Source organism: Ailuropoda melanoleuca, chromosome 11 (assembly GCF_002007445.2).
Source record: "Ailuropoda melanoleuca isolate Jingjing chromosome 11, ASM200744v2, whole genome shotgun sequence".
In the NCBI taxonomy this organism is placed as follows: domain Eukaryota; kingdom Metazoa; phylum Chordata; class Mammalia; order Carnivora; family Ursidae; genus Ailuropoda; species Ailuropoda melanoleuca.
Genome location: NC_048228.1, coordinates 8354644 through 8377812, shown reverse-complemented (window position 1 = coordinate 8377812; position 23169 = coordinate 8354644). Strand labels below are relative to the sequence as shown.

General features: G+C 54.2%; 1 protein-coding gene across 2 annotated transcripts in view; it reads right to left on the bottom strand.

The window, feature by feature from the left end:
- Positions 1 to 22248, bottom strand: part of DISP3 (dispatched RND transporter family member 3) — a 47402-nt gene extending 25154 nt beyond the window's left edge. The window contains exons 1-4 of one of the 2 annotated variants that reach the window (XM_034671572.1): positions 22013 to 22248; positions 8339 to 8500; positions 2574 to 3675; positions 1454 to 1673 (exon numbers count right to left, since the gene is read on the bottom strand). In XM_034671572.1, coding sequence (XP_034527463.1) covers positions 1454 to 1673; positions 2574 to 3672 — 1319 coding nt within the window. In that variant the 5' untranslated portion in view covers positions 3673 to 3675; positions 8339 to 8500; positions 22013 to 22248. The remainder of the gene's footprint in view (positions 1 to 1453; positions 1674 to 2573; positions 3676 to 8338; positions 8501 to 22012) is intronic. The other variant, XM_002922749.4, reaches the window with a different exon arrangement.
- Positions 22249 to 23169: the final 921 nt, after the last annotated feature.

Genomic DNA, 23169 nt, shown 5'->3' with positions numbered 1-23169 from the left:
AGAATGAAGGAGCCCACTGAAACTCCCACAACTAAGTGGAGTCCCTGGTATGCGACCCCAGGTATATCTAACTCAACGTATGCTTTTCCCTGCCTCATTTAGGGAGAAGGAATGGCACAGTGGAAGGGGGCAGAGTGGGCTTTTGATCCAGCTTCAGGGAGAAACTGCCCCGGCTGGATCTTAGTGGATGAACAGAAGTTTCCTTGGCAAAGAAGCATGGCTGGGAGAAAGCTCCTAGTGCAGCGACTGGCATAAAAGCACAAAGGATACGGGGTCCAGATTAGAAAGCCTGGATTTTTCTTTTTTTTTGAGAGACAGAGCATGTGCACAAGTGGGGAGGGGCAGAGGGAGAGAATCTTAAGCAGGCTCCACACCCTGTGTAGAGCCCAATGTGGGGCTCGGTCTCAGGACCCTGAGATCATTACCTGAGCCAAAATCAAGAGTCAGATGCTTAGCTGACTGAGCAGCCCAGGTGCCCCAGAAAGCCTGGATTTTAATGCCATTCCACCACTTATGGCTTTATCATTTTGGACAACTTCCTTAATTGTGCTGTGCCTCAATTTCCTCAATGTAAAATGGAGATAATCATAATAGCACCTACCTCATTGGGTCAGTGTGAAGATTAAAGGAGATAACGTGTATAAGGGGCTTCTGCATGCTCTGTGCCACATGAATGTTAGCTCTGATTTTCACAGTAGCTGCACAATGTAGTTGCTCAATGTAATGGATGAGTAATGGAAGGAACAAGGGCATTTCAGGCAAAATGATTCCTCCTGTGTCTGGGGCTGGCCTGTCAGGGCAGAGGACTGAGAAGCATTCCAGTTATTGTCCATCAGGACTGACAGATGAACTATCTAATGCCTTTTCTGGGTGAGGGAGGGCCTAGTTATATTCTTAGACACATATCCTAAGGTTTCCAGGACAACCAAAGCACCCACTGCCTCAGATTACCTTCACATCTCTTGGCTCATCCACTCCTAATGCCTCCAGAAGGGTACCAGGACTCACCATCCCCACTTTACAAGTAGGGAATCTGCAGCCTAGAGAAGAGTGACTTGCCAACTATCTCCCTGGGTAGCAGAGGCAGAGGGGCCAATACTCCTTGGTCAATACTCTTTCCAGAAAGCCTTCTAGCACCACCTTGGGAGGAAAGCAATACCCCACACCCCCAAGGGCAAGAGGTGTGGGATTTCCTGCCTCCGCCAAAGCTGTCATGTTCTCTACCCATTAGCACTGATCAAGAAAACGAGTGTTTCAGCTGTCAGAGTGACAGTGAGGATGTACTGGCTCTGCCCCTGATTCAGGAAGAAAGACTTCCCAGGGAGATGGTTGAGGGCAGGTGATCTGGGGTTTAGGAGAAAGAAGCACCTGGAAGAGAGTTTCTTGCCCTAACACAGCCCTTTCCTGGTATACACAAGGGCGAACACACGCTGGGTGCAGCCGGACCTCCTACCTAGTAGACTGCTTGGCCAGCATGGCCACGTAGGTGACCACAAAGCTCTGAAACTTGGCCCGCTGCTCCTCCCAGCGATCGTCCACCGAGTAGTAGTTGGGCAGGGGTGCTCCAAACAGGATCTCGCTGCGCAGGAGGGAGCTCTTGAGGTTTTCTGCGGAGAGGCCCTCGTCCACATACCAGTAGAACTCGGGGTGAGTCATGGCCAGCTCTAGGGAGCCTGCAGGGGCAGGGGTGGGGGCCCAAGGAGCTCAGAGGGTCAAGTCCCCCCAACCCCTCCATCAGTGTCACCCTGCCCTCACTTGCCATCTGACTCCTTTCTAAGGGGGTAAGAAACTCCCCCTCAGGCTGTCTCCAACTGTCCCTAATGGGACAGAGAGAAGGCTGCCCAAAAACAACAGCCCCCTAGACCTGCTCAGGCAGCCCCCCATAAATTCACATTTTATTGGCATGTGAACTTCACCTAATTCCAAGGCTCAATCTTTGCAGTCTTAGAACTCCACCTTCCCATTTCAGTCCCCCTCCATCTGCCCAGAACCCTGTCCACGTGTCCCTTAAAAGGTACACCTAAGCCCCCAAGACCCGCAACCATCCTCTAGCCCCCTTCAAGTCTCATCCCTAAATGACCTCGCACTTACCCCACCTTGGTCTCCCTTCAACCCCAGTCTCTCCCCCTATCTTCCCCTGATTAGATGCCCAGTTTTCTGTCACCACACCCGGGCTTCCCTCTAACCAACCTCATACCCAAGCCCCAGCCCATGCTTTCTCTAACTCCCAATTTCCCTCAGCCGCGATGTGTGCCCAAACCTCCTTCCTTGCCTCCCTCAGATCCCATCTCACACCAAACCCTGCTCCCAGCCCTCGGACCTATCACCTTCAGGTCGCACCCAGCAGTCAGCTCCAGCCTGACTCCGCCCCACAGCTGAGTCCCACCCCATCCTCCTTCAGGTGTGAATCCAAGGCCAGGTTTAAAGTACCTTGTCTCAACCCCAGAAGACCCAACCCCCAGCCTCATCGAGGCCTTGCCCCTTTCAAGCCCCACCTACCCAGGGGCCCCATCTCTTACAAGCCCCTCCCCACCCACCGGACCTCACCCCCGGCCACACACAGGTCTGCTCACCGCGGATGTCAGCCAGGTCCTGGCCCATGCCATCATAGTAGATCTTGCCGCCTCTCTCAGTGGGGAAAAAGTAGGTCATGAGCGAGCTGGGCGGGGAGCAGTAGGAGTAGGACCCTAGTGGAAGGTCCTTGAGCACCTCATGGGGCTTCCAGCAGAACTCCCGGAAGCCTGGGTGGTCCATGATCTTGCGCTCAATCTCGTGGATTGTGACCAGCCGCTCACTGGTGAAAATGTTGCGCTCTGCATCGCCGCGGGCCAGGAAAATGAGCTCGATGCGCCAGTGCGCATGTGTCTGGGTGTTGGCGCTCACATAGGAGCGGGAGTAGTCCCAGCGTGAGGCACCTCGGCGGGCTCGGCTCTGATTGGCTGCAGCCACAGCAGGGGGCGGGGCGCTGGGTTGGCACCGCCCATTCTTCTTGAGCCTCTGGTTTATTGGGCCTTCACTCTGGTTGGCTGCCAGATCCGCCGGGGGTGAGGCCTCGCGCCGAAGACGCCCACTCCGATTGGCTCCTGGTTTCTGGTCCACAGAAGTGTCGGGAGATAGGCCTGGGCCACGCCTTGGGGCCGCAAGGACCGCCCGCGGGGGCCTGGTGACAGGCCGGGAGCGGTTGCCCAGATGCAGCTGCTGCAACTGCTCTGAGATAAGGCGCTGGAGCGTCTCAGAGGTGAAGTCGGCCAAGTCCCGCCGGTTGCGCCCCCAGGACCCAAACTGGGACTTGAGCGCCAGCGCGAGGGCATCAAAGCGCTGGGAGGCCTCGTGGTTGCGGATCTCAAAGGCGTTGTAGGAGATGTCAATGTCCAGCGGCGGGTAGTAGAGAAACATGAAGGCTGACAGGGCCATGGGGATGCTGCAGCCCAGGAAGAGCACCAGCCCCGCACAGCACGGGTTTGTGAAAGCCCAGCCCAGGGTACTCCAGAAGCCCGAAGCGGGGGGCCGGGAAGGCAAGGTCCAACGCCGCCAGCAACACTGCCCTCCTTCCCCAGCTTGAGGCCCTGGCTTCTGGGCCCTCCTAAAGGCCTCACCCGTTGCTTCCTCCTCCTCTTCCCGCTCCTCCTCTAGCCACACATCCTGGAGCAAGGGGTCATCCTCTGAGTCCATAGCCTACAGGAGAGGGAGAGGGTCAGCGGGCTGGAGAGAGGGAGAGGGTGGTGCCCTGGGGCTGCAGTTGCCCTGCCCTGGGTATCGACCCCGTCCACAAATACTACGATGGAATTGCATGGAGCAGGCATTTAACTCAACTGAATTTGATCACTCATACACGAAAGAGAAATAAAAAATATGTTATTTGTCCATCACCTCCCCCAACTAGATCTTGGCTTTCAAGGTCACAGAAAAGGGAAAGTCACAGCCCAGCTGCAAACAGAGGAGACATTCTTCCCTACGTAAGGGCTACTAGAGGGGAACTTGACTACACATGATTTCCCAACTTTTGCTTCATGCTCTGATTTTGAGCTCAAAGCCAACGTGAGGTGTTACTCCACTATAACCGCTCTTATTTAATCAGCGACTCTGAAGTACCTTGCACAAGTATCAGGGTTGAAGGGAAGGAGCGTGATCTTTGGAATCAGATGGACCCGAGTTTGGGTCCTGGTAGCATGAACACTGGCAAGGTGGGAAACCTCTCTAAACCTCAGAATCTTTGTCTATAAAATAGAGGTGGCCATTCTTGCCTCACACAATCACAAGGAGGGTCGAGGGTGGAAGCAGACTGTAGTCTGTGTAGATTAGTTCTTATCTCTCACATAAAAGATTTCTTTGCTCCCCTTGGGAGGGCTGTAGTGTGCTCATCCATTGCCCATGGAGCTGTGCCAGAGCGAGATGCCTGTCATGGCTCTCCTCAAGACCTCTCAATAGCTCCCCACCCCCTCTTTGGGACGCTGCAGCTGCAGCCACTGTTTGTCAGACTCGGACCACTTAACATGCAGCTCCAGCAACGTCAAACCTTTGGGCATGAGCAGGGGCCAGGCAACTGTCTCCCCAAAACTTGGGCACACGCAGCAGGAGGGCCTGGCAGGAGAGGGCAGGCTGGGCAGCCTGAGGACTCCAGCAGGGTGGCCCGAAGGCAGGCGGCCTTCCAGCATCCCCGGGCATGGCCTGTCCCCCTTGTCCCTCCTGTCCTCTGGACGGAGAGAGATTCATTATCCAGTTAGACGCCAGGCATTGAGAAGAGGAAGCTAATTATGCCAGAGCTGGCTAATTAATGCTGCCTTTCTTATTAACATTCTCTAGAGTGCTCCATTTCAATTAGGCGGTCTGTCCAGGAAGAGAGGGGGCTGCCAACAGCCCAAAGAAAGTGAGGAAGAGAGGGTGAGGGGAAGGAGGGAAGCAGAGACAGAGAGACAGGAAATGGGAGAGATGAGAGACAGAGACAGTTGGAAAGAGGAGACAGAGAAGAGAGTGGAATTGGGTGGGGGTGGGCAGACAGAGATGCAAATAGGGAAACAAAGAGAGAGAGATAAACAGAGTGGGATGAGGGTGGGTGGGAGAGGAGGAGGGCAAAGCAGAAGACTTGAAAGGGAGAAAGGCCTAGAAGGGGTGGGAACTGCTCCTGGTAATATGCAAGATTCCTATGATGAGATAATCAAACTTTGTATTTGCCATGCCCTAAAGCAAGTCTGCCGAAGGGATGCTATCTGCTCTGGGGCCCAGTTTGTATTAGCAGAGGCCCCGAGTGTGAACCAGACACAGCTCAGACTCACCCTGCATCCAGATGGCAGAACGAAGTCTGCCTGCAGAGGCGGGGGGCAGGTGGGAGCTCAGCCCCACTCCCACCCTTGGAAGGAGGATACTGATGGCATATGATGGAGGGACTGGGGCCACTTTTGCTCCTTTTCTGGGGTCCATCCACCCTGTCCTCAGCCTTTTGGGGTGTACAGTTTACAATATGTTGATGTGTGTGTGTGTTGGGGGGTCCAAGGCCAGGATTCTGCATCACAGCCACACTCCCTGAGTGATTTGGGGGATCCTCTAACCCACTGCTATTTCACCAGGAATGCCACTCCTTTCCCCAGGTGTCCAAGTCTAAGGCATCTTTCAAGGTCTTGCTCAAGTGTCACCTCTGACAAGAAGCCTTCCCAGATTTGAAGCCTTCAGCTGCCTGAGTAAGCTTCTCACCACGCTTTGGGGGTAAAAATTACTTAGGGAGAAGGAGGGAGAGGCAGAATGTTAAAAACTATGGCTTTGGAAGCAAAGAGACCTGGGTACCGATCTCAGCTGTATGACTTAGGGCAAGCAGGGTAGCCTTCCTGAGCCTCAGTATTCCCGTCGGCAAAATGGGGCTAACAGTACTCCTCCCAGAGATGGTTGGATGACGTACACAGCAGGCTGACCACAGTGCCTGGGAAATGACTGCTAATGTTCTGTTATACTCTCCTTCTCCCCAAAGGCTCCGAACTCCTTTAAGACCCACGTGGCCTATTGCATCTGCCACAGATGATCACAGCAATCTCTCTCATCTCAAGCACTTTTCTCATGATATGACTGAGACTTCTCCCATCCAGAAGTAATGTCTGCTTTCCTTCCCCTTGAATCCGGGGGCGTGGTGGTGTTGAGACCACAGCAGAGGTGGTGCTCTGAGACTTCTGAGGCAAAGGGAGAGGCAGCTTCCCCCCCCGGGCTCTCTTGGGACACTTTGTCCTTGGAACCCAGCTGCCATGCTGGGAGGAAGCCCAGACGAGCCCAGGCAGAGAGACCACACGTAGGAGTGCCTGCTGACAGCATCAACCACCAGATACATGGGTAAAGATAGCTCTGGTCAAGGAGTAACCCAAGCTTTCAAGTCTTCCCAGCTGAGGCCCAGGTACCGTGGAGGGGAGCTAAGCCACCCTCTCTCGTACCCTGTCCTGACCCACAGAGTCCATGAGCATAATGCATTGATTGTCATACATCACCAAGCTTGGGGATGATTGCTGACATAGTAACAGTAACTGGGACAATTGCAATGGAGCCCTGTCCACTATGTGTGACTCCATGCCCTGCAGACAACATTTGCTGGATTTAAGTGACCAGAAAATTGGGCACAGCCATTCTGCCTCCCGGTGAGTGCCCCACAGCTGGGTGGACATGAACTCCAAGAGAGCAGAGACTTTGCTGTTACGTTCCCTGCTGGGTTCCATGTGGCCTAAAGTACTCGGTGGGGGGTGTGGGGTGGTGATCAGTGCTTAGCAGATATTGAATGAAGGAAGGCAAAGAAATCTCTGTAGAATCTGAGTTAGGTATTAGGTAGAACATCCCCTTGGACAGAGGATAGTCACCAAACAGTACACACATGTGGCCAAGAGTGTGGTTACTGCTGCCTGGGGAGGGGGTGGGGAAGGATCTTGAAGAGGATGAAACAGACCAGCAAGAAGTGTACTCGATGAGTTGTCTATCGTGCCCCCTCCCACAGGTGCCCACCTTCTCAGTCACCCCCTGAAAAGAAAAGCTGCCATGTGGGCAATGACACCAGATTGGTGTTGGCCGCCCTGGCTGCACATCTGGCTCAGCCACCAACTTTCTGTGTGGCCCTGGGCATGTCCCTCCGTTTGTGGGGCCCTGTCTCACCCATCTGGCATGGGGATGGTGGAGACCCAGATCCTTCCAGCGGTGACATCTCTGCAAATTGCAGAGGAGCCCTAGTCTGCAGGCCAAAAAGGGTGGGTGAGATCTGAGAGACCCTCCCCAAACCCAGGGAGGCCCAGCTGGCAGTTGGGGGCTGACAGCGACGCCTCAGTGGGTAACCACCTCCTCAGGCCCTCCCACAGGGCCGGCAGCAAACTGCACATTTATTTTCCTTTCTCAAATGATGGGAATTGATTAGCTTCGCAAGGAGCTCCAGCTGCTCTGTGGAAAGGAGCTAAGGACAGCTCCACAGTGCCCGTCATGAGCCGAATTCCATCGTGCCTTTATGGTCTCCCATGAGGGTGGGCCCTCGGGGGTGCTTCTGCTTAGTAACTAGCATCCTCTCTCTTGCCCGCTCTGTCTCTGTCACACACACACACACACACACACACACACACACACACACACACACTCTCAGAGGTGGCCAGAATTAAACTCCGGGCCCCCCGGGAGCCCATGAACCAAGTGGACATACATCCGCAAAACAAGCTCTCCTCCCTTCTCTTGGGAGAAGTGAGTGGGGCAGCTGCCTGCAAGGGAATGGTAGACCCTCAGGGCCTGGGAAGGAAGAACCTGGTCCAGTTGTAAGGGCCAGGCATAGGGCAACCCAAGCCACATTTGAAGCATAATCTCAATGTTATAACAGAAAAAAAAATTCCTCGTGTATATGCATTAAAAAAAACCAAACCGGTTTACAGTGGTTATCTCAGTCTGGGAGGATTATGGGTGATTTTTATTTTCTTTTTTATACTTGTCTATTTCCAATTTTTCTGCAGTGATCAGGTGTAGCCTTACTTTTAGAGTGAGAAATAACTGTTATTTAAAAATAGAATGTGTGTGTATGTGTGTGGAAGGGATTTTGCTAACAGCCTTCAACTCTTTGAGGAGTTACTATAATCGGCCTGAGAGGAGGGTTCTGTCCGCCAAGGAGAGAAAATGAGGAGGGGTGACCGAGTTGCAGCAGGAGAGACCCTGGTTAGACAGCAGAAGGATCTGGCAAATGCCTGATGAGTGAGTGAGTGTGGAAATCTCCTGCTCCCCTGAGATGAACAGAGGGGTCTTTAAAATGAACAGGAAGCCCAGAAGGGACACCAGAGCGCAGCCAGTCCAACTCCTTCATCCTCCAGCTAGGGAAACTGAGACCCAGACAAAAGAAGGGACTTACCCAACGTCTTATTTCAGTGGCAGAGCCAGGACTCTTGGCTTGGAGTGTTCAGTCTGCTCCATCACCAGATTCTGGGTGGCTGGCGGGGCGGGGGTTGGCAGTCATGGGGAACGACGAGGCATGTGGACCCAAAGAGCCAAATGGGGAAGCTATTTTTAAGGTCTAGGGAAAGAAACATTCTTCAATCCCAAGCCAGATGGACTGCCCCACCTGGACAGAATGGGACTTTGGGGGGAGGCAATGTTGCCTCAAAGACATCCCCAGCCCCCTCCTTGCTCTCCTGCAGAGTGGCTCCCAGGGATGTGGCTCCACGCCAGAGGCTGCCTGCAGCCCTGGTTACAACTTCCCTCCTCCCCGCGACGGGTGACAGAAACCTTCCTTCTTCATTCCCTTATCCCAGCCAGACTATTAAAATGTAATAAAAAAGATCACATTAGACATGCAGATTCAACTTAAAATACGTATATGTATATATAATTTAACGGCAATTAGGAGCTAATCAGCTTTTTCTTCCTGTCTCGGGGTGTTTTGCCTCCCTGGTGCAGCGCTGGTCCTTGGAAACATCTCGGGGTCTTTGATTCTCCTACCCTTCGGCTGAGAGATTTGGGCGCAAGTTCAAAATGAGATAGTTTGAGTTGAACAGTCCCATTTTCGCCTGACGCTGGATTGGGGACATTATGTCCTTTTCTGCTTCCTGATTCTGGGTCTGGTTGTTTGGTGAATTCAGCTCATCTGAGGCAGAGAAGGGAGGACAGCAGAAGGGAGGTCCCTCCCGGGCAGTGATGTCCTAAGTCCTAATGCCCCGTCTTCTGAGAGCCTGCCATCCTCCCGACGCCCCTGCTGTGTGCCTGCCATCCTGAATCCCAAGCCCTTCTCCGACACCAGGGCACTCCATCTCGGGCCAGGAGGCTGCAGAAGTATTAGAGACACGGTGGTGAAACTGATGCCGAATCACACAGATGGGGTGAAACTGAGAGCCCAACCGGCTCCATGCAGAAACTGGCACCCATCAAGATAATCATAGCCTAACAATCAGCTGTGTGACCACCATGTGCAGGTGCTCTATCCACCCTCTCTCGTACTCGCATCAGCCCTGCAAGGGAGGTATTACAAGCTTCCCCATGTGACAGCATGATAAACAGAGAGGTTAAGTGACTCCCCTGTGGTCACACAGCTAGTAATGGGTGAAACTAGAGTTTGAATCTCAGGTCTTCAGATTCTGAAGTCCACGATCTTTTCTCCATTCCAGGTAGCCCTTAAGTTCCTTGAGAGCTGAGATGTCAATACCCATGGAGGAAACCTACGGCTCTTTAGCAAGCCTACACCAGCCCCACAAGACCCAAAATCACTCAGGGGTCGTCAATTCTGCTTCTGGTACATGAGAGCTCAAGGCATGACTTAAAGGATGTCCTCACCAGTCTCAGAAGCCTGGTCTTCCCTTTGATGGGAACATGGGTTGATGGTTAACTTTATGTGGCTGGACCATGCGGTGCCCAGACATTGGACCAATGTGTGGGTGTGGAGACTGAGTAAAGCAGAAGGCCCTCCCTAATGTGGGCCTCATCCAATCAGTCGAAGATCTGAAGAGAATAAAAAGGCTGAGTAAGAGGGAACTTCTCCTGGCCACTGGAGCTGGAGCATTGGTCTTCTCCAGCCCTCAGACTCGGCCTAAAACATCGGCTCTTCCTGGGTCTCAAGCCTGCTGGATTTTGGGCAGGAATTTATACCATCGTCTCTCCTGGGTCTCCAGCTTGCCAACTGCAGACCGTGGGACCTCTTAGTCTCCGTACTTATGTGAGCCAATTATTTTATCATCTATCTATCTATCTATCTATCTATCTATCTATCTATCTATCATCTATCCATCCAACCACCTAGCTATCTATATCCTATTGGTTCTCTTTCTTTCTTTCTTTCTTTTTTTTTAAAGATTTTATTTATTTATTTGACAGAGATAGAGACAGCCAGAGAGAGAGGGAACACAAGCAGGGGGAGTGGGAGAGGAAGAAGCAGGCTCACAGCAGAGGAGCCTGATGTGGGGCTCGATCCCAAAACACCGGGATCACGCCCTGAGCCGAAGGCAGATGCTTAACCGCTGTGCCACCCAGGTGCCCCCTCTTTCTTTCTAATACAATTTCCCCAGAGCAAAAGTGGGGGTGAGGCAGGGAGCCCCATCCTAGCAGCTAAATCTTGGGTGTCTCCTACAGTCTTCTCTCAAAAAGCCCCAAGGCTTACTGAGCATCTCAAATGAAAATGGCTAAAGAGCCAGGGAATGCCCTCCAAATCTGTAGAGGGAGGGGCATGTTTAGGGCTCATCTGAGCCCTTCCCTTAGCAAGACGTCCTTAAATCTCTCACCCCCATTCTCCCTGCCCCAGCCCCGGCCCCGGGGAAACCTGGCTTTGCAGCTGTTGCAGAAGCAAGCACCTGCACCTACGCCCCTTCAGATCTCCTGCCCCCCAGTGAACACCAGCCTCATTAGCTAGTTGTGCCAGCAGAGGGCAGGAAGTTCAGAGGGATGCACAGGACCGCTTCCCACAAAGAAAAGCTGCACCTATCTATCGGGAACCGGGAGGGTGGGAGAGAGAGTCGGCGGGGGCTCTGTGGTGAGGCTGTCTAGCCCGTCATTTCCCAGAGCAGGGTAGGCTGCGGAGATGGAGCGCATGAAGGACAGCTGGCCTCCCCGGGTTGACAGCTGGTGAGGAAACTGGGCACTGACTCGTAAGCCCAACAGCTCAATATATATCCGGCAAACAAGCTTTGCTCTGGTCAATATATCACCCGGGGAAACGTCCCAGCCAGCACCAGAGGAATCCAGTATTAATGGTCACAAGAGCACGGCCACCCTCTCCCGTTCTGTGTTCTCTCTAGTGGGCTCAGGGGGACAGAACTCATCCCCCCAAAATTAAGAAGGATGTGGGGTACTGAGAACACCAGGGCCTGATTTTGGGGGGTGGCAGTGGGGAGCTAACTAAGCATGGATTTTGCAGTTGGATAAACCTGGGTTTGAGCCCTGGCCTTCTTTGAAAGACCCTGCTGGCCTGGTCACCCTCCCCAGTCCCCAGGGACTTTTTCCAGCAGGTGACCTAGCCGTTGGTGTTTCCCCACCCTGGGGCTCACACTTGCCTCTCTGCAGGCTCACCACATCCCTGGTCCAGAGGATAGACTCAGGCTCCTGGATCTCTGGCCAGGGCTCACTCCTCCAAGAGCCTCTTCCTCCAGCCGTGGGGAGGGAAGAAATGATGGCATCTGGGCCAGGACTTTATGTTCAGAGAGAGGGACACAAACAGGCTGCCCAGATCTGCCAACCAGCTTTTCAACGAGCAGTGAAAGAAAACAGAAGGCCCAGGGCTTACTGTCTGGCAGAAGCTGTACGAAGGGCTTGGGCAGGGAGCTTTGCATCTACCAAGCACTGCCATGTGCCCAGCACTGGCCACTTCACTTATTTATGCCATCTCTGATCCAGTCTCAGCTCTATGATGCAGTGTGCAGGGGTGGGGGCCTGGGGTCCAGGCCTCCGCAGGCCAATGTCAGAGCCCATTTTAGCCTCTGTGCTCTACTGCCAGGAGGAATTCCACCCAGACTGACCCACTCTTGCCCCCCACCCCCACTCCCACCTTTTGCCACCTAGGAACTCAGGCCTCACAGCCCAGACCCATCAGTCCTGGCTCCTGGAGCCGCCAAGCAGCCTCGGCATCTCTGAAGAAAGGGCAATGAAAGCTTAGTAAAACCAGTAACACTTACAGAGCCCATAAAATACAGCCAGGCCCCCAGGCGCCCCTTGCATGAAGGGTCAGAAGGTTCCTGAAAACCCTGACTACATGCCTTGGCCAACCCGTCCCCCTCCCACCATCTCTTCCCCACCCCCAGTACCAAGTCCTGGCTGCTGTCTGGACTTCAGTGTGAGCCCGGGGGACCCTCTAGGCTCGGTAGCCAGTCAGCTCCCCAGCCCCCGGACTGCTGGGTTAATAAAAAAAGAAAAAGATCCCCACAAAATACGACCAATAACCATGGCCATAAAAGCCAAATTGGATTCCTCCGTGGATGATGAGCTTGGGGTCCATTTCTCTCTCTCTCTCTCTGAGATCTGATTAACAAATATGTAAAACAATTCCCCTACCATCTCTGGCTCCAGCCAGCTCTCCCTGCAGCTCAAAGCTCAGGGACAAGGAAGGAGCAGGGGATACCCATCTGGGGCAGTAAAAGCAGCCCCAGGCTCTGGGAGTAGGGACGCCCCCTGCCACTGGCCTGCTGTGTGACTCAGAGCAAATTGCTTAATACCCCTGAACAGTGGTCCCCCATCTGGGGAGAGATGCTCTCAAACCTCCCCCTTTGGATTCTCAGCCTCTGCCCAAGACAGGGAGACAAAGGACGGAGAGAGGTCTCCCTTTCATCCCATTGGAAAGCTATTGTATAACTGGGGGCCCAGGGCCATGCAGGGAGGGTCCTGCTATGACACGAGCTAAGCAGGGTGTGCTGTGTGCCATCAGCTTCGCTGGGACACAGCAGGCGGCCCGGTCAGTTCTTAGCTCCGGGGGCAGCTTTGGAGACTCTATCCCTCCCCTCCCCCCAGCACATCCAGACTACATCTGTGGGTCTAGGGACATTGCCAGACCCTTCTCGGCCCCACACCACAAAAGACAAGCTTGGGGGTAAACTGGAAGCTGAAAGACACAAAGCACATAATGTGTGCTGAAACCCACAGAGAGGCCACCATGGGATGGAGCTCTAGGAAGGCTGGACCCCAGCCTGATTGCCCCGCCAAAAAAAGGGAGAAACCTCAGGGTAAATGTCCCCTCTGAACCCTCAGGTCTCCCCCAGCCCCTGCTGCCAGGGCTTGTGGAGGGCCAAGGAGGTCAGCACCGGATGAAAGAAGTGAAGCAAGGAGATGCCAGAGGCTGCTTGGGCCCTTGCATCCCCAGGCCCTTGTATTCCCAGGCCAGAGCCACCGCTCTCCCTGCCCCTCCCATCCTGGAGGACCGAATGATCTTGCGTCTCTGCGCGTCTCTGCAGTAACTTACAGCTTGTAGATCATTTTCATATGGGTTTCCAAGTCTTAGGAATTATTTCTAATTTGCAAACAAGAAAACGGAGGCTAAAAGAAGTAAAGGGATTTATTTGAACCAGATTCCTGATAAGCTTTGATACTCTTCTCACTATATTTGATTTTATTTGAGTCTTACATGGTTTGAAAACTCTCTGAGATGTGGAGTCAGCCTTTCCGATCCCCACTGGTGTGCACACATGTGAGCTCCTTCTTGCTCTCTCTCTCCCTGTCTCTCTCAGTGTCTGTCCCCAGAGTTTTCTGGCCACAGTCTAGGCACAGCTCTGGCCCCAGGGAAGGGAGGAGAGAAGCATCAGGGACTAACAAGCAAGTTCATTAACTTGGGTGTCTAGTGGAAAGGCACTCACAGCTCCTGCACAGGTCAGTGGCCCCGGGGAAGGGCTTCCTGGTTACACTGATGATGGACAGCTCAGGTGCCTATAGTGGGGGGTTGAGTGGTCAGTCTAGGAGGGGTACCCGGTACCTCCACGCACATGAGGCCAGCACAGAGGCCCCTGACAGAGTGGGGAGTCTGACACTGGCTCTTAGCCTCAGCCCACACTCCGGGAAGGTGCAGCTACCTACAAAGAAGGAATTGAGGGTCAGAGCTGAGCAGTCAGAGCAGAGGGCCTGGGATGAAGAGCAGATCTTCAAGTATCATCCCTCCTCAATGCTGCTGCCTTTCCCATAAAAGGCTTGGGAGATTCAGGGCCCCAGGAACTAACTGCTGCTCCCAGCCCCAAAGGCCAGGAGAGACCCCAGTAAAGTTACCTGGGCTTGAGAATCTCAGTCCCTCTCTACCCCCCCTCCCCACTCTGCTCAAAGGTGCAGTGTTATCCTAAGTCAGTGGCAACTCTCCCCAAATCCTGCCACAGTAATAAGGCTCTGTCTCCTATCTGCTTGTGATCTCGGGCTAGTCTTCCTTCCCGGGTCTTCAGTTTGCCCTTTGTAAAATAGGAATGCTGGACTCAATGAGCTTTCAGATCACCACCCAGTTGTCATTTGGAATCCCCAAAGGGCCAGGACACAGAAGTGTGACAAGAGAGAAAATGGGGCAGCTTAGGGCTTGGGGAGCAGCTGGGAAGGTGAAGAGCGTTGCAGATTTCTGAAGGTGCTGGGGCTGCCACCTCCATCACCTTTGCAGCCCCTGGTTCTAATCCCTGCCATGGCCAGAGCCAGAGGGGCCCTGTGACCAGAGGGTCCAGCAGAATGGGGGGGGGGGCGGTGTGCAGTGAGAGGGCAAGTTTCAAGGACTCAGACTCTCTCAGCTGATCCGGAGCTGAATGGTGTTTCAGGGGACAAAAACAAGTCCCTTCCCTTTGTCAGTACTTGGGGTCAGGCTCGGTCAAATCCAGGACCTGACTGTCAAAGGCCACTTACCATTCATTCACTCACTCCCTGATTCAGTCATTCATTATCTTCCTTCATTCACTCATTGGTGCTCGCAACATAAAATAAACACTTTCTGTTAAATTGCCTTTATCTTGAACTCCTTTTCCCCAGAAGGCTCTACGAAACTTCCCACCCCAGATCTATTCTTAAGCTCATTCATGCCCAAGAGTGCCTCTTGGCTGACACGTCCCTGTTCATCACAAATTCCTGGCTCTGTTACTCTGGAACCATCTGCTCAAAGTCTCTGGAAGACTGGGTCAGAAAGTAAGGAAACCTTGCAAGGAACATGCAACACCTACTACCTGCCATGCTCTTCACCAGCCAGCTTCTTTCCAGCTTCTCTGCTTGAAGAAGGGAAGGCAAGGTCTTCTCCTCTGGCTGCTGACACTTTTCCAAAGCCTGATTTCTCTCTAGTTTAGCCTAATGTGTCTCAGGCCTGGATAGCAGAGAGGAACCAAAACCAACATCCTGCCTATGGGAAGTCATAAGATGATGCTTTAAAGCCAGCAAATACTTTTCAACCAGGGATTTCACACACGCAGTCATCCAGAGGGATCCAAGTCCCAGCTGTGTCTATGTGGAATGAAAAGGGGAAACATCTGGAGGAAAGCCAGATAAGTCCTGTCAGTCTGCCAGATGTTGTGCACGTCTGGACATCTGAAACATGATCTGTTTGGCTGCTTGGCAGTCAAGAAGCAAATGGTCTATCCAGGTCGCCCTGTCAACCAGGACACAGCCCCATACGTACAAATTGCTCAGATTACTGAAGGAACCAAAGGTACTTTGGTTGCAATCTTTAGAGACCCAAATCAAGCTAATATCAAGGCCAGAGCAGGGCCTCAGTCATCATATGGTGGCTGTGCTTACAGCACCTGAGGCCAGCCTGCCCACGTTCCACTCCTCACTGGCAAGCTGCTTCGTCTCTCTGCATTTCACATTGCTGATCCTTAAAATGGAATAATAATAGTGATGCCCTCACAGGGAAGGTATGAAGATGAAATCGTAATACCAATAAAGCTCTAAGCCCAGTCCCTGGCAAGTAGTAAACATTCCAAACATGTGAGCTGTTATTAGAATCATCATCACCGGAGTGGTCACCTCGCAGAGCTCTCCCAGCCAAGGACACCAGAAATCCTCCAGCACAGTGCAAAGGCCAGAATGGGGGAGAGGGACACTCCTTCCCAAACATCCCAGAAACACCAGTTTGCCAAACCCTTTGCCCAACTCAGCCCCATTTAAGCTGCCTTCCCCAGAGACAAGATCACCACATTCTCCTCCATGATAGGAGTGGCTGCCAGCTGGCAGTCATGTCTCCTCTATTAAGGTTTGGCAAAGGACACATTGTCCAGGTGCCAGTATGTATGTCAGATGCTTCGGGCAGATGGTTGGGTGGGCATGAGCCTTCCCTACCACACCCCATCTCCCACCAGGACATCAAGCTGGGAAGTACTCCCAAGTGTGCTGCAGGCACCACCCGTGGGAAGCTTTTCTCCTGACCCTAGAATGACTGCTTGCTTGGATCATGTCCTCTGAGCCACCGGGGTCTGAGGGACACTGGGGTCCCTCTTCTACTCCTGGTAGGGGACCTAGAGAAGCCATCGCTTTCAGTCATTGCCTCTGCTTCAGGCAGGAGATGCTAGGCAGGAATGGGAGACTCTGGTGAGCCCTACAAGGACAGAGGCAGGCTTTTCCTTCTCTGCACCCAGTACCTGGCACACCATGGGCCTGCCTGAGTTGACGTGTGGGATGGGGGATTAAGGAGAAGACTTTTTCTGGTAGAGAAGGTTTAAGCCTCTGGACACTGTCTCGCAGGACATCATTCCCTGGTTCCAAGAAGCATCCCCTATAAAAGACCTAGATGGCACCCACTGGCATCTGAATCCAAGCTGCTCCTTCTCCTTGACCCCAACGACTTCTCATGTCCAATGGTCAGGTTCACTGCATACAGCAAGACCCTAGATCTGCCATGTGATGGCTGTTTCTGAATTTCCCAGGTTCCCAGTCTAGTTCCCTCAGAAGGACGAACAAAGGAAGGAAGCAGGATGCCAGAATCAAGGGCATGCTCCAGGGGTTCCGCCTGCCCGGTGGGTTCTCCTCCGAGTTCAGGGAGAAACATACCCAGACCCAACGCTTCAGTAAAGTCCCCCAGGGGATGGTCCCAGGACCCTGAACCAGGCTTCTTCCTTCCAGGCTTTGGCAGAGACACAGCTCCTCCTGGCACAAATGCCGGCAAGCGTGACAAGACCTGGAGGTATAATATAAAAAGCCTGCTGCTGCCCAGCAGCTCCTCCTTCCCCTTGGCTTTGGTTCCGGATTTTCCCCTTCCTTACCTCCAGAATAAACCTGCTAACGGGGGTTCAGTGGGCTCCACCTACGTCCTGGCTAGCTGTGTGAACTTGGGCAGGTGAGTCAGCCTCTCTTAGCCTCTGTCCCTTCAGCTGTGAAGTGCAGTAAGTACACCTACCTCTGGGTTGTTGTGGGGATTACATCAATTAATGCGTGTAAAGCATTTAGCACAGTGCCTGGCACACGACAAAAGTTCTGTATTTGCTAGTGTTGCTGTTTATGATGATGGCAGAGGTGGGGACGTGGGCAGGTCAGCAGGGTCAGACTTGAGGTAGGGATGCAGGGTGCAGAGGAGAGGACTTGGTATGAAATGCAGTGAAAGCCAGCTGCATTTCACCCCTGCGCTTGGAAAGGAAGTATTATGTTTACTGCCTGCCTCGGTTGAGCGCCTTCACTGGGGTCCCTTGGATGCTTGCTTCCCATGCACTCACCAGCCTGGCTCCCTGGCATTCAGGGTCTGCCATCAATGTGCTGCTGTGTGCTGCTGGGCAGCTCGCCCTCTCGGAAGTCACTTTCCCATCTGCAGAGGCCTCTTAAAGCCCTGACGTCTCATGGAGTTAAATCATTTTTCCTATTTCAAGCTTCACAGGGGGTTCCCACCTGAGCCCACCCACAAGCAGACAGGTTTGGGCTCCCATGGTTGGGGACAGAGTCCAAGACGTTGAGGCAAAGCCCCCAGTCCCAGCCCTAGCCCAGAAACCTCAGGTACCCACCCCTGGCCCCTGAGAGATGGCTAGAGCTAAACTCAGGCCACAGCACTGCCCTTCACCCTTCACCTTTGGTGGGGCCAGTGGAGGAATTCACATTCTTTTGAAAATCATCATGTTAAATGGTTTCTCGACAAAAACTGTTTGTTCAATGAATGGATGGATGGATGAATACCAGAAACAATGTGGAGTACTGGGCAAAATAGGGACTTAAGGTTTATTGGATAAAAATCTGTCCCTAGTTTGGCATCTTCTAGGTGTATGGCCTTGGGCAAGCCTCTTCACTTCTCCAAACCTTGGTTTTCCCGCGTATTAAATGGGAATAATGATCCCTACTCCATGAGGTGGTTACAAGGTTGAGTGAAATAGTATATGTAAATACTTGGTAGGTACTCAACAAATGGCAGCACCATAGTCAGCACTGTTATTACCGGCCTGCTGCTCCCATTGGAAGGCAGAGGACCTGAGGCCATCAGCCTTGAATGGTGCCCATTTCCAAAGAGCTCTGATGACCACACGGACGCATGCTAATTGCCGTCCACCCACCCATGTACCTTCCAGCTGGTGAGGAGCAGGAGTGGCCGTCTGGTCTCCCAGTGGCCAGGCAGGGAGCTGGCTCGCTGGGGGAGGCTCTGCCACCTTCCCTGGGCTATCCTGGCAGCATCCATGCCTCTGGCCTTTGTCGAGCAGCTGGAGTGTGAGCTGCACTGTCTGCCCGTGAAATGCGACTTTCAGAAAACATGCGTATTTGTGAGTTGGTGCATGTTTCTATTTCGGGCCGACACTGCCCTCTTTATTTATTTTCCCTGGGCTTTGCGTTTGGAACCCAGCTTGAAAGGGTGTTTTGACAGACTTTGACACTGCTCCCAGCTCTTCTGGCAGGAGACATGCTCTGGTTGGGGGTGGGTGGGCAGGGGGAGGAGGATTTAAAATGACAAGCTTTCTCTCAGCTCGGACCCACCAACAATCAGACACCCCTGCCTCACTGGTCCAGCCCTCAATCTCTCCATATTTGAGTGGGGGAAGGAGGAGAAGAGGTTCAGGTGGGGAAAGAATTTCAAAGAGGGGGAGAAAACCAAAGAGGCTGATTGTTATCGATACCAATAACGTTATTATCGACCACTGTTGTCACCACCACCACCACCACTTTTGGGTGCCTGTTTTTATGACTGACAGTGGCCTGGAAGACTGCCCTTAGGGAAACCACCCCATCTTTCAGCATCTCACTGTGCTCATCTGTAAAGACGATTTTGCAGTACTCAGCTCGTGGGGCTGTAACAAGTGGCCACTCAGTCAAATGGCAGCAGTGACTGTCTTCCCTCGGGCCTCAGATCTTGGCCAGCTGCCCATGGACAGCTGATTTTGTCCACTTCTTAAGGATTTGGGGCTGATTGCCAAGACCCTACCCACCAGGCAGGCCTCTAAAGGTGCGCTCAGTGAGTCCCTTCTCTGTGGTTATTCACAACCAGCCCAGAGTTGACCTTAACTCAGGGAGGAAGGACCTTAACTCAGACAACTCCATCTGCCTTTGGACGACCAGATGAGTGAAGGGGAGATGAGGAGACAAGAGAAGTGTGTTTAAACTGTCAGAGAAAAGGGCTTAAATAATAATTCTAAGGCTCTGAGAGTCAGAAGATCCAGGTTGAAGTTCCTACTCTTCTATTCATTCATTCATTCATTCATTCATTCATTCATTCATTCATTCATTCACCAAGCACCCACCAGCAGAACTGAGGCAGAATCAATGTCTGCCTCAATGGAGAATGCACTTCAGCAATGTGACCTCAACAAAATTACTTGACATCTCTGGTCCTATAAAGGAAATCATCTGAACATTCCTCTTTCAGGGTCAGGATGAATTCACCAGTGGTGGATACTTTGAGCAGGGGGGGGAGGTACTGTAACCTCTGAGGTTAAAACCCTGATTTTCAATCCCACCCCCCCTCAAGAGTGAGTTAATGTTCCACATTATTAGCACCAAACAGGGACCCTTGAAGGTCACTTCAGCCAACACTGTTCTTGCACAGTTGGGAAGCCTGAGGCTCAGGGAAGGGAAATAACTTGACCAAGGACACGCTAGGAGACTGTGGTCAAGCTGAGACTGGAATGCATGTCTCCCTACTTCCACTCCAGTGCTCTTTCCACCACATCACACTGGGACTCTTCCTTTTCCAACACAGTTTTGGATTTTAAGGGCAATAGCAGAAGAGGTATCAAAGGGCAAGCCAGAACATGGGTACCAGATCCTTCAAAATCCTCATGGGGTGGGGACTTGCTGTGATTCCAGAACAGAGGAATCCTGGCCCCTTGGGGAGACTGTTGGGGCTCTGGGGCATCTGGCCCTAGACATGTTCCCAGGGAGGGGTGGGAAGCTTCTGAGGCCATGGGCAGGGAGGGGGCGGTGTCAGACTTTCAGAGAGAGGGGAGTGGGGGCATGGAATCTGCCTGGAGAATGGAGTCGGCTCCCCCTAAGGGTCAGCTGTATCCATATTGGAGCGAAGACTGACAGAGTCAGACCCAGGCTGAAGGAAAGTTGGTAAGAGAGTGAAGGCAGCTGGGAAGGAGGAACTGGGAAGGACAATATATATATATATGGAGAGGAGATACATGGGGGAGGAGAACAGAGCAGGGAAACAAAGAGAAAGTGCAAGCAAAAAATGATGCAGAAAGAGGGGCGTGTACCCTGGTTGTAGGAGATTTGTCTGGAGTAGGGTCTGAGGAAGGGGAGCAGGCATGAGGGTGGTGAGCTGAGCAAAATGGACTCTGAGCCTAAAATCCAGATTCTGTAAGGCTGGGCCTCTGCCCACAGCTTCCACTGGGCCACAGCCTCTTCCTTCCATTTGGCAGATGCCTGGCTTCCTGCTCAGGTCTGCATTGGGTGGGGGAGGGTTCTTTCCCCCCACCAAGGAAGCGTGTGTCTCTGTGTGTGTGTTGTGTGGGGATCCTGAGCAGCTCCATGAATCACTGGGTATCCCTGTGAGCATCCAGAGAGGAGCTCTGGAGTCTGGGGCTTAGTAAGATGTCCGGAGACAGCAGGACCTGGAGGAAGACGCCGCGCAGATACTAATGCTTGTGGGAAGACCTGAGTTTGTCCACGTGTGAGTGGACGGATCATCCCTCTGTGTATGGACTGTAGTGGATATATATTTGCATGAGTGGACTGAGTCTGTGTGGAGATTGTTTGCAGGTGGTCTGTGGGTCTGCATGAGTGGGCTCGTGGGTCCGTGGGCGTGCGCGGGGGTTGTGGATCTCCAAGGCCGGCTCGCGGCGCTGTCCGCGGTGCTGACCCGGGGCGTGGACGGGAGGGTACTTGCGCCCAGCCTCAGGGGGACCGCAGGAACCTGGCGCCAGCTGTGGAGCAGACAGGGGCCTCGGAAAGGAAGTCTCCAAGTCTGCCTTGGAGGCGCTTTCCCAGTCCAGCTGCGGGTCTCCCCGGGGAGTTGGGAAAAGTTCTCCCAGTGGCGGGGTTGGCTCATGGGACTCCGCGCCACTTGCACCAGGAATCTTACCCCAAACCTCAGCGCCGCCACTGCCCCCCCGCCCCCGCTCAGCCCACCTCCACCCTCACTCTCGTCTCAGCAGGGCCCGGGGACCCTATCGCTCTCGGCTTCCATCGCCCGCCCGGTCTCCCGCGCGCTCGACTGGACCTGCAGCTAGGTTAATTGCTTTCCAGGACTCGGGAAATGTCCGGCCGAAAGCACGGAGTGCGCTAAGGTGGGGAGTGGATGGAGAGGAGGTCATTAACCTTTTTGTCCCTCCGCTCTAGTCCGGCCGAGAGCCGGATCCCGGGCGGCTTCTAGACCGACACTCAACTTTTACGGAATCAGTTATCCACCCGCGAGGACGAGCAGGGAGCTGGAGGTCGGAAGCCTCCCCGGAGATCGGAAACCTAGCCAACTGTGGACATCAAACTGACCCATGCAGAACGAAGCTGCTCCGGCCCCGGGAGGAGTTGGTGCGGAGCTGGGGCCCGGCCGCGGGGGGCAAGCTCCGGGCTCTGCCCATCGCCAGCTGGCTTTCCCGGGGATGCCAAGGCCTGCACCCAGGGCTGGTTGGAGAACTAGAGAACTTCACACACAGCCCCACGCAGGCCGGGGTGGGGGCGGCGCGGAGGGCTTGCCCCTTCCTCCGAGGAATGCATCCCCCCAGCCCCGACCCGGATGGCGCCCAGCGGCCGTCGCACTCACCTCGGCTGGCCAAGCTGAGCTGGCTGAGCCGCGGGCGCGGGAAGGAGGCGCACCGGAGGGGCTGGGGGCTGCGGCCACCCCGCCGTGAGGACTTGTCCCCTCGCGGGAGTCTCAGGCAGAAGCTCTTCGGAGCTGCAGGAGGCCAGGGTTCCCCACTCCGCTCCAGAGAGCACAGACCGCGCACAGCCTGGGGCTGATTCTGGTCCCCAGCGCGCAACCCAAGCACTCAGCGCCGCCGCCGCCTTTTATTCGCCGCCCGCCTTTGTTTGGATCCCGGCTCCTACCACGGGATGTGGGGGTGTCCGGGGCAGGCTCTGGAGCTGCGCCGCCCCCCAGCCACTGGCGCCTCCGGCCTCCGAGCCGCCTGGCCTTGCGTCAGTGGCCAGTGAGGGCCTGCGGTCCGCCGCGCACCGCTGTCTCTGGAGCCCGCCTCCAGGCGCCGCGGTGGCCGCCTCTCCCCCTGCGGGAGCCGCGCAGTGGTACAACCGGGCTCCCAATGCCGGCGGGCGGGGCTGCGAGCGGAGTAGCGACCCCTGGGGGTCGATGCATGCCTCTGCAAACGGCCCAGGCCGTGACTCCTGCCCTGCCCCCAAGTTTCCTAGGTCCCCAGGTCTCTCTCCCGCCTGTGCTCCTGTCTTCCAGTTCGCACAGCCTTGGCAGGTCACCAGCCGCCTGGACACTCGAGGGGATCCCCAGGTCTTCTCCCGAGGGAGCTGCCAAACCCGGGCTCCTGGCACCGTCCCTTCTTCCCTCCTTCTCCATTCACCTTTCTGGCTCCAGAGCCCAGAGCCATGCCAACCCCTGGGACAGGGCATCCCTCCAGCTCTAGCACGTGGTCTGCCTGACACCCCTGTCCGAGAGGCCACAAGGAGAAGGGGCCGGGCAGCAAAGGCCAGTGCCTGGCCCATTTCTCTCCATCAGGACTCAGAAGGCATCGATACTGGTGTCACCAGGGGAGAACTGAGGGGGCCGCCTCAAAAGCTGAGCAGCCTCAGGACCCCAGCTGCAAAATGGAGAGGTTTTACTTACGGAAGCCAGGAAGAAGGGAGGCCACCGCCACTGTTGTGTGAGGGGTGAGCCAGTTTATCATACGTCCTCAGAATGTGTACGGAGAGGAGCATGGAAGAAAGAGACCGGGGAAACACAACTCTGCCTGC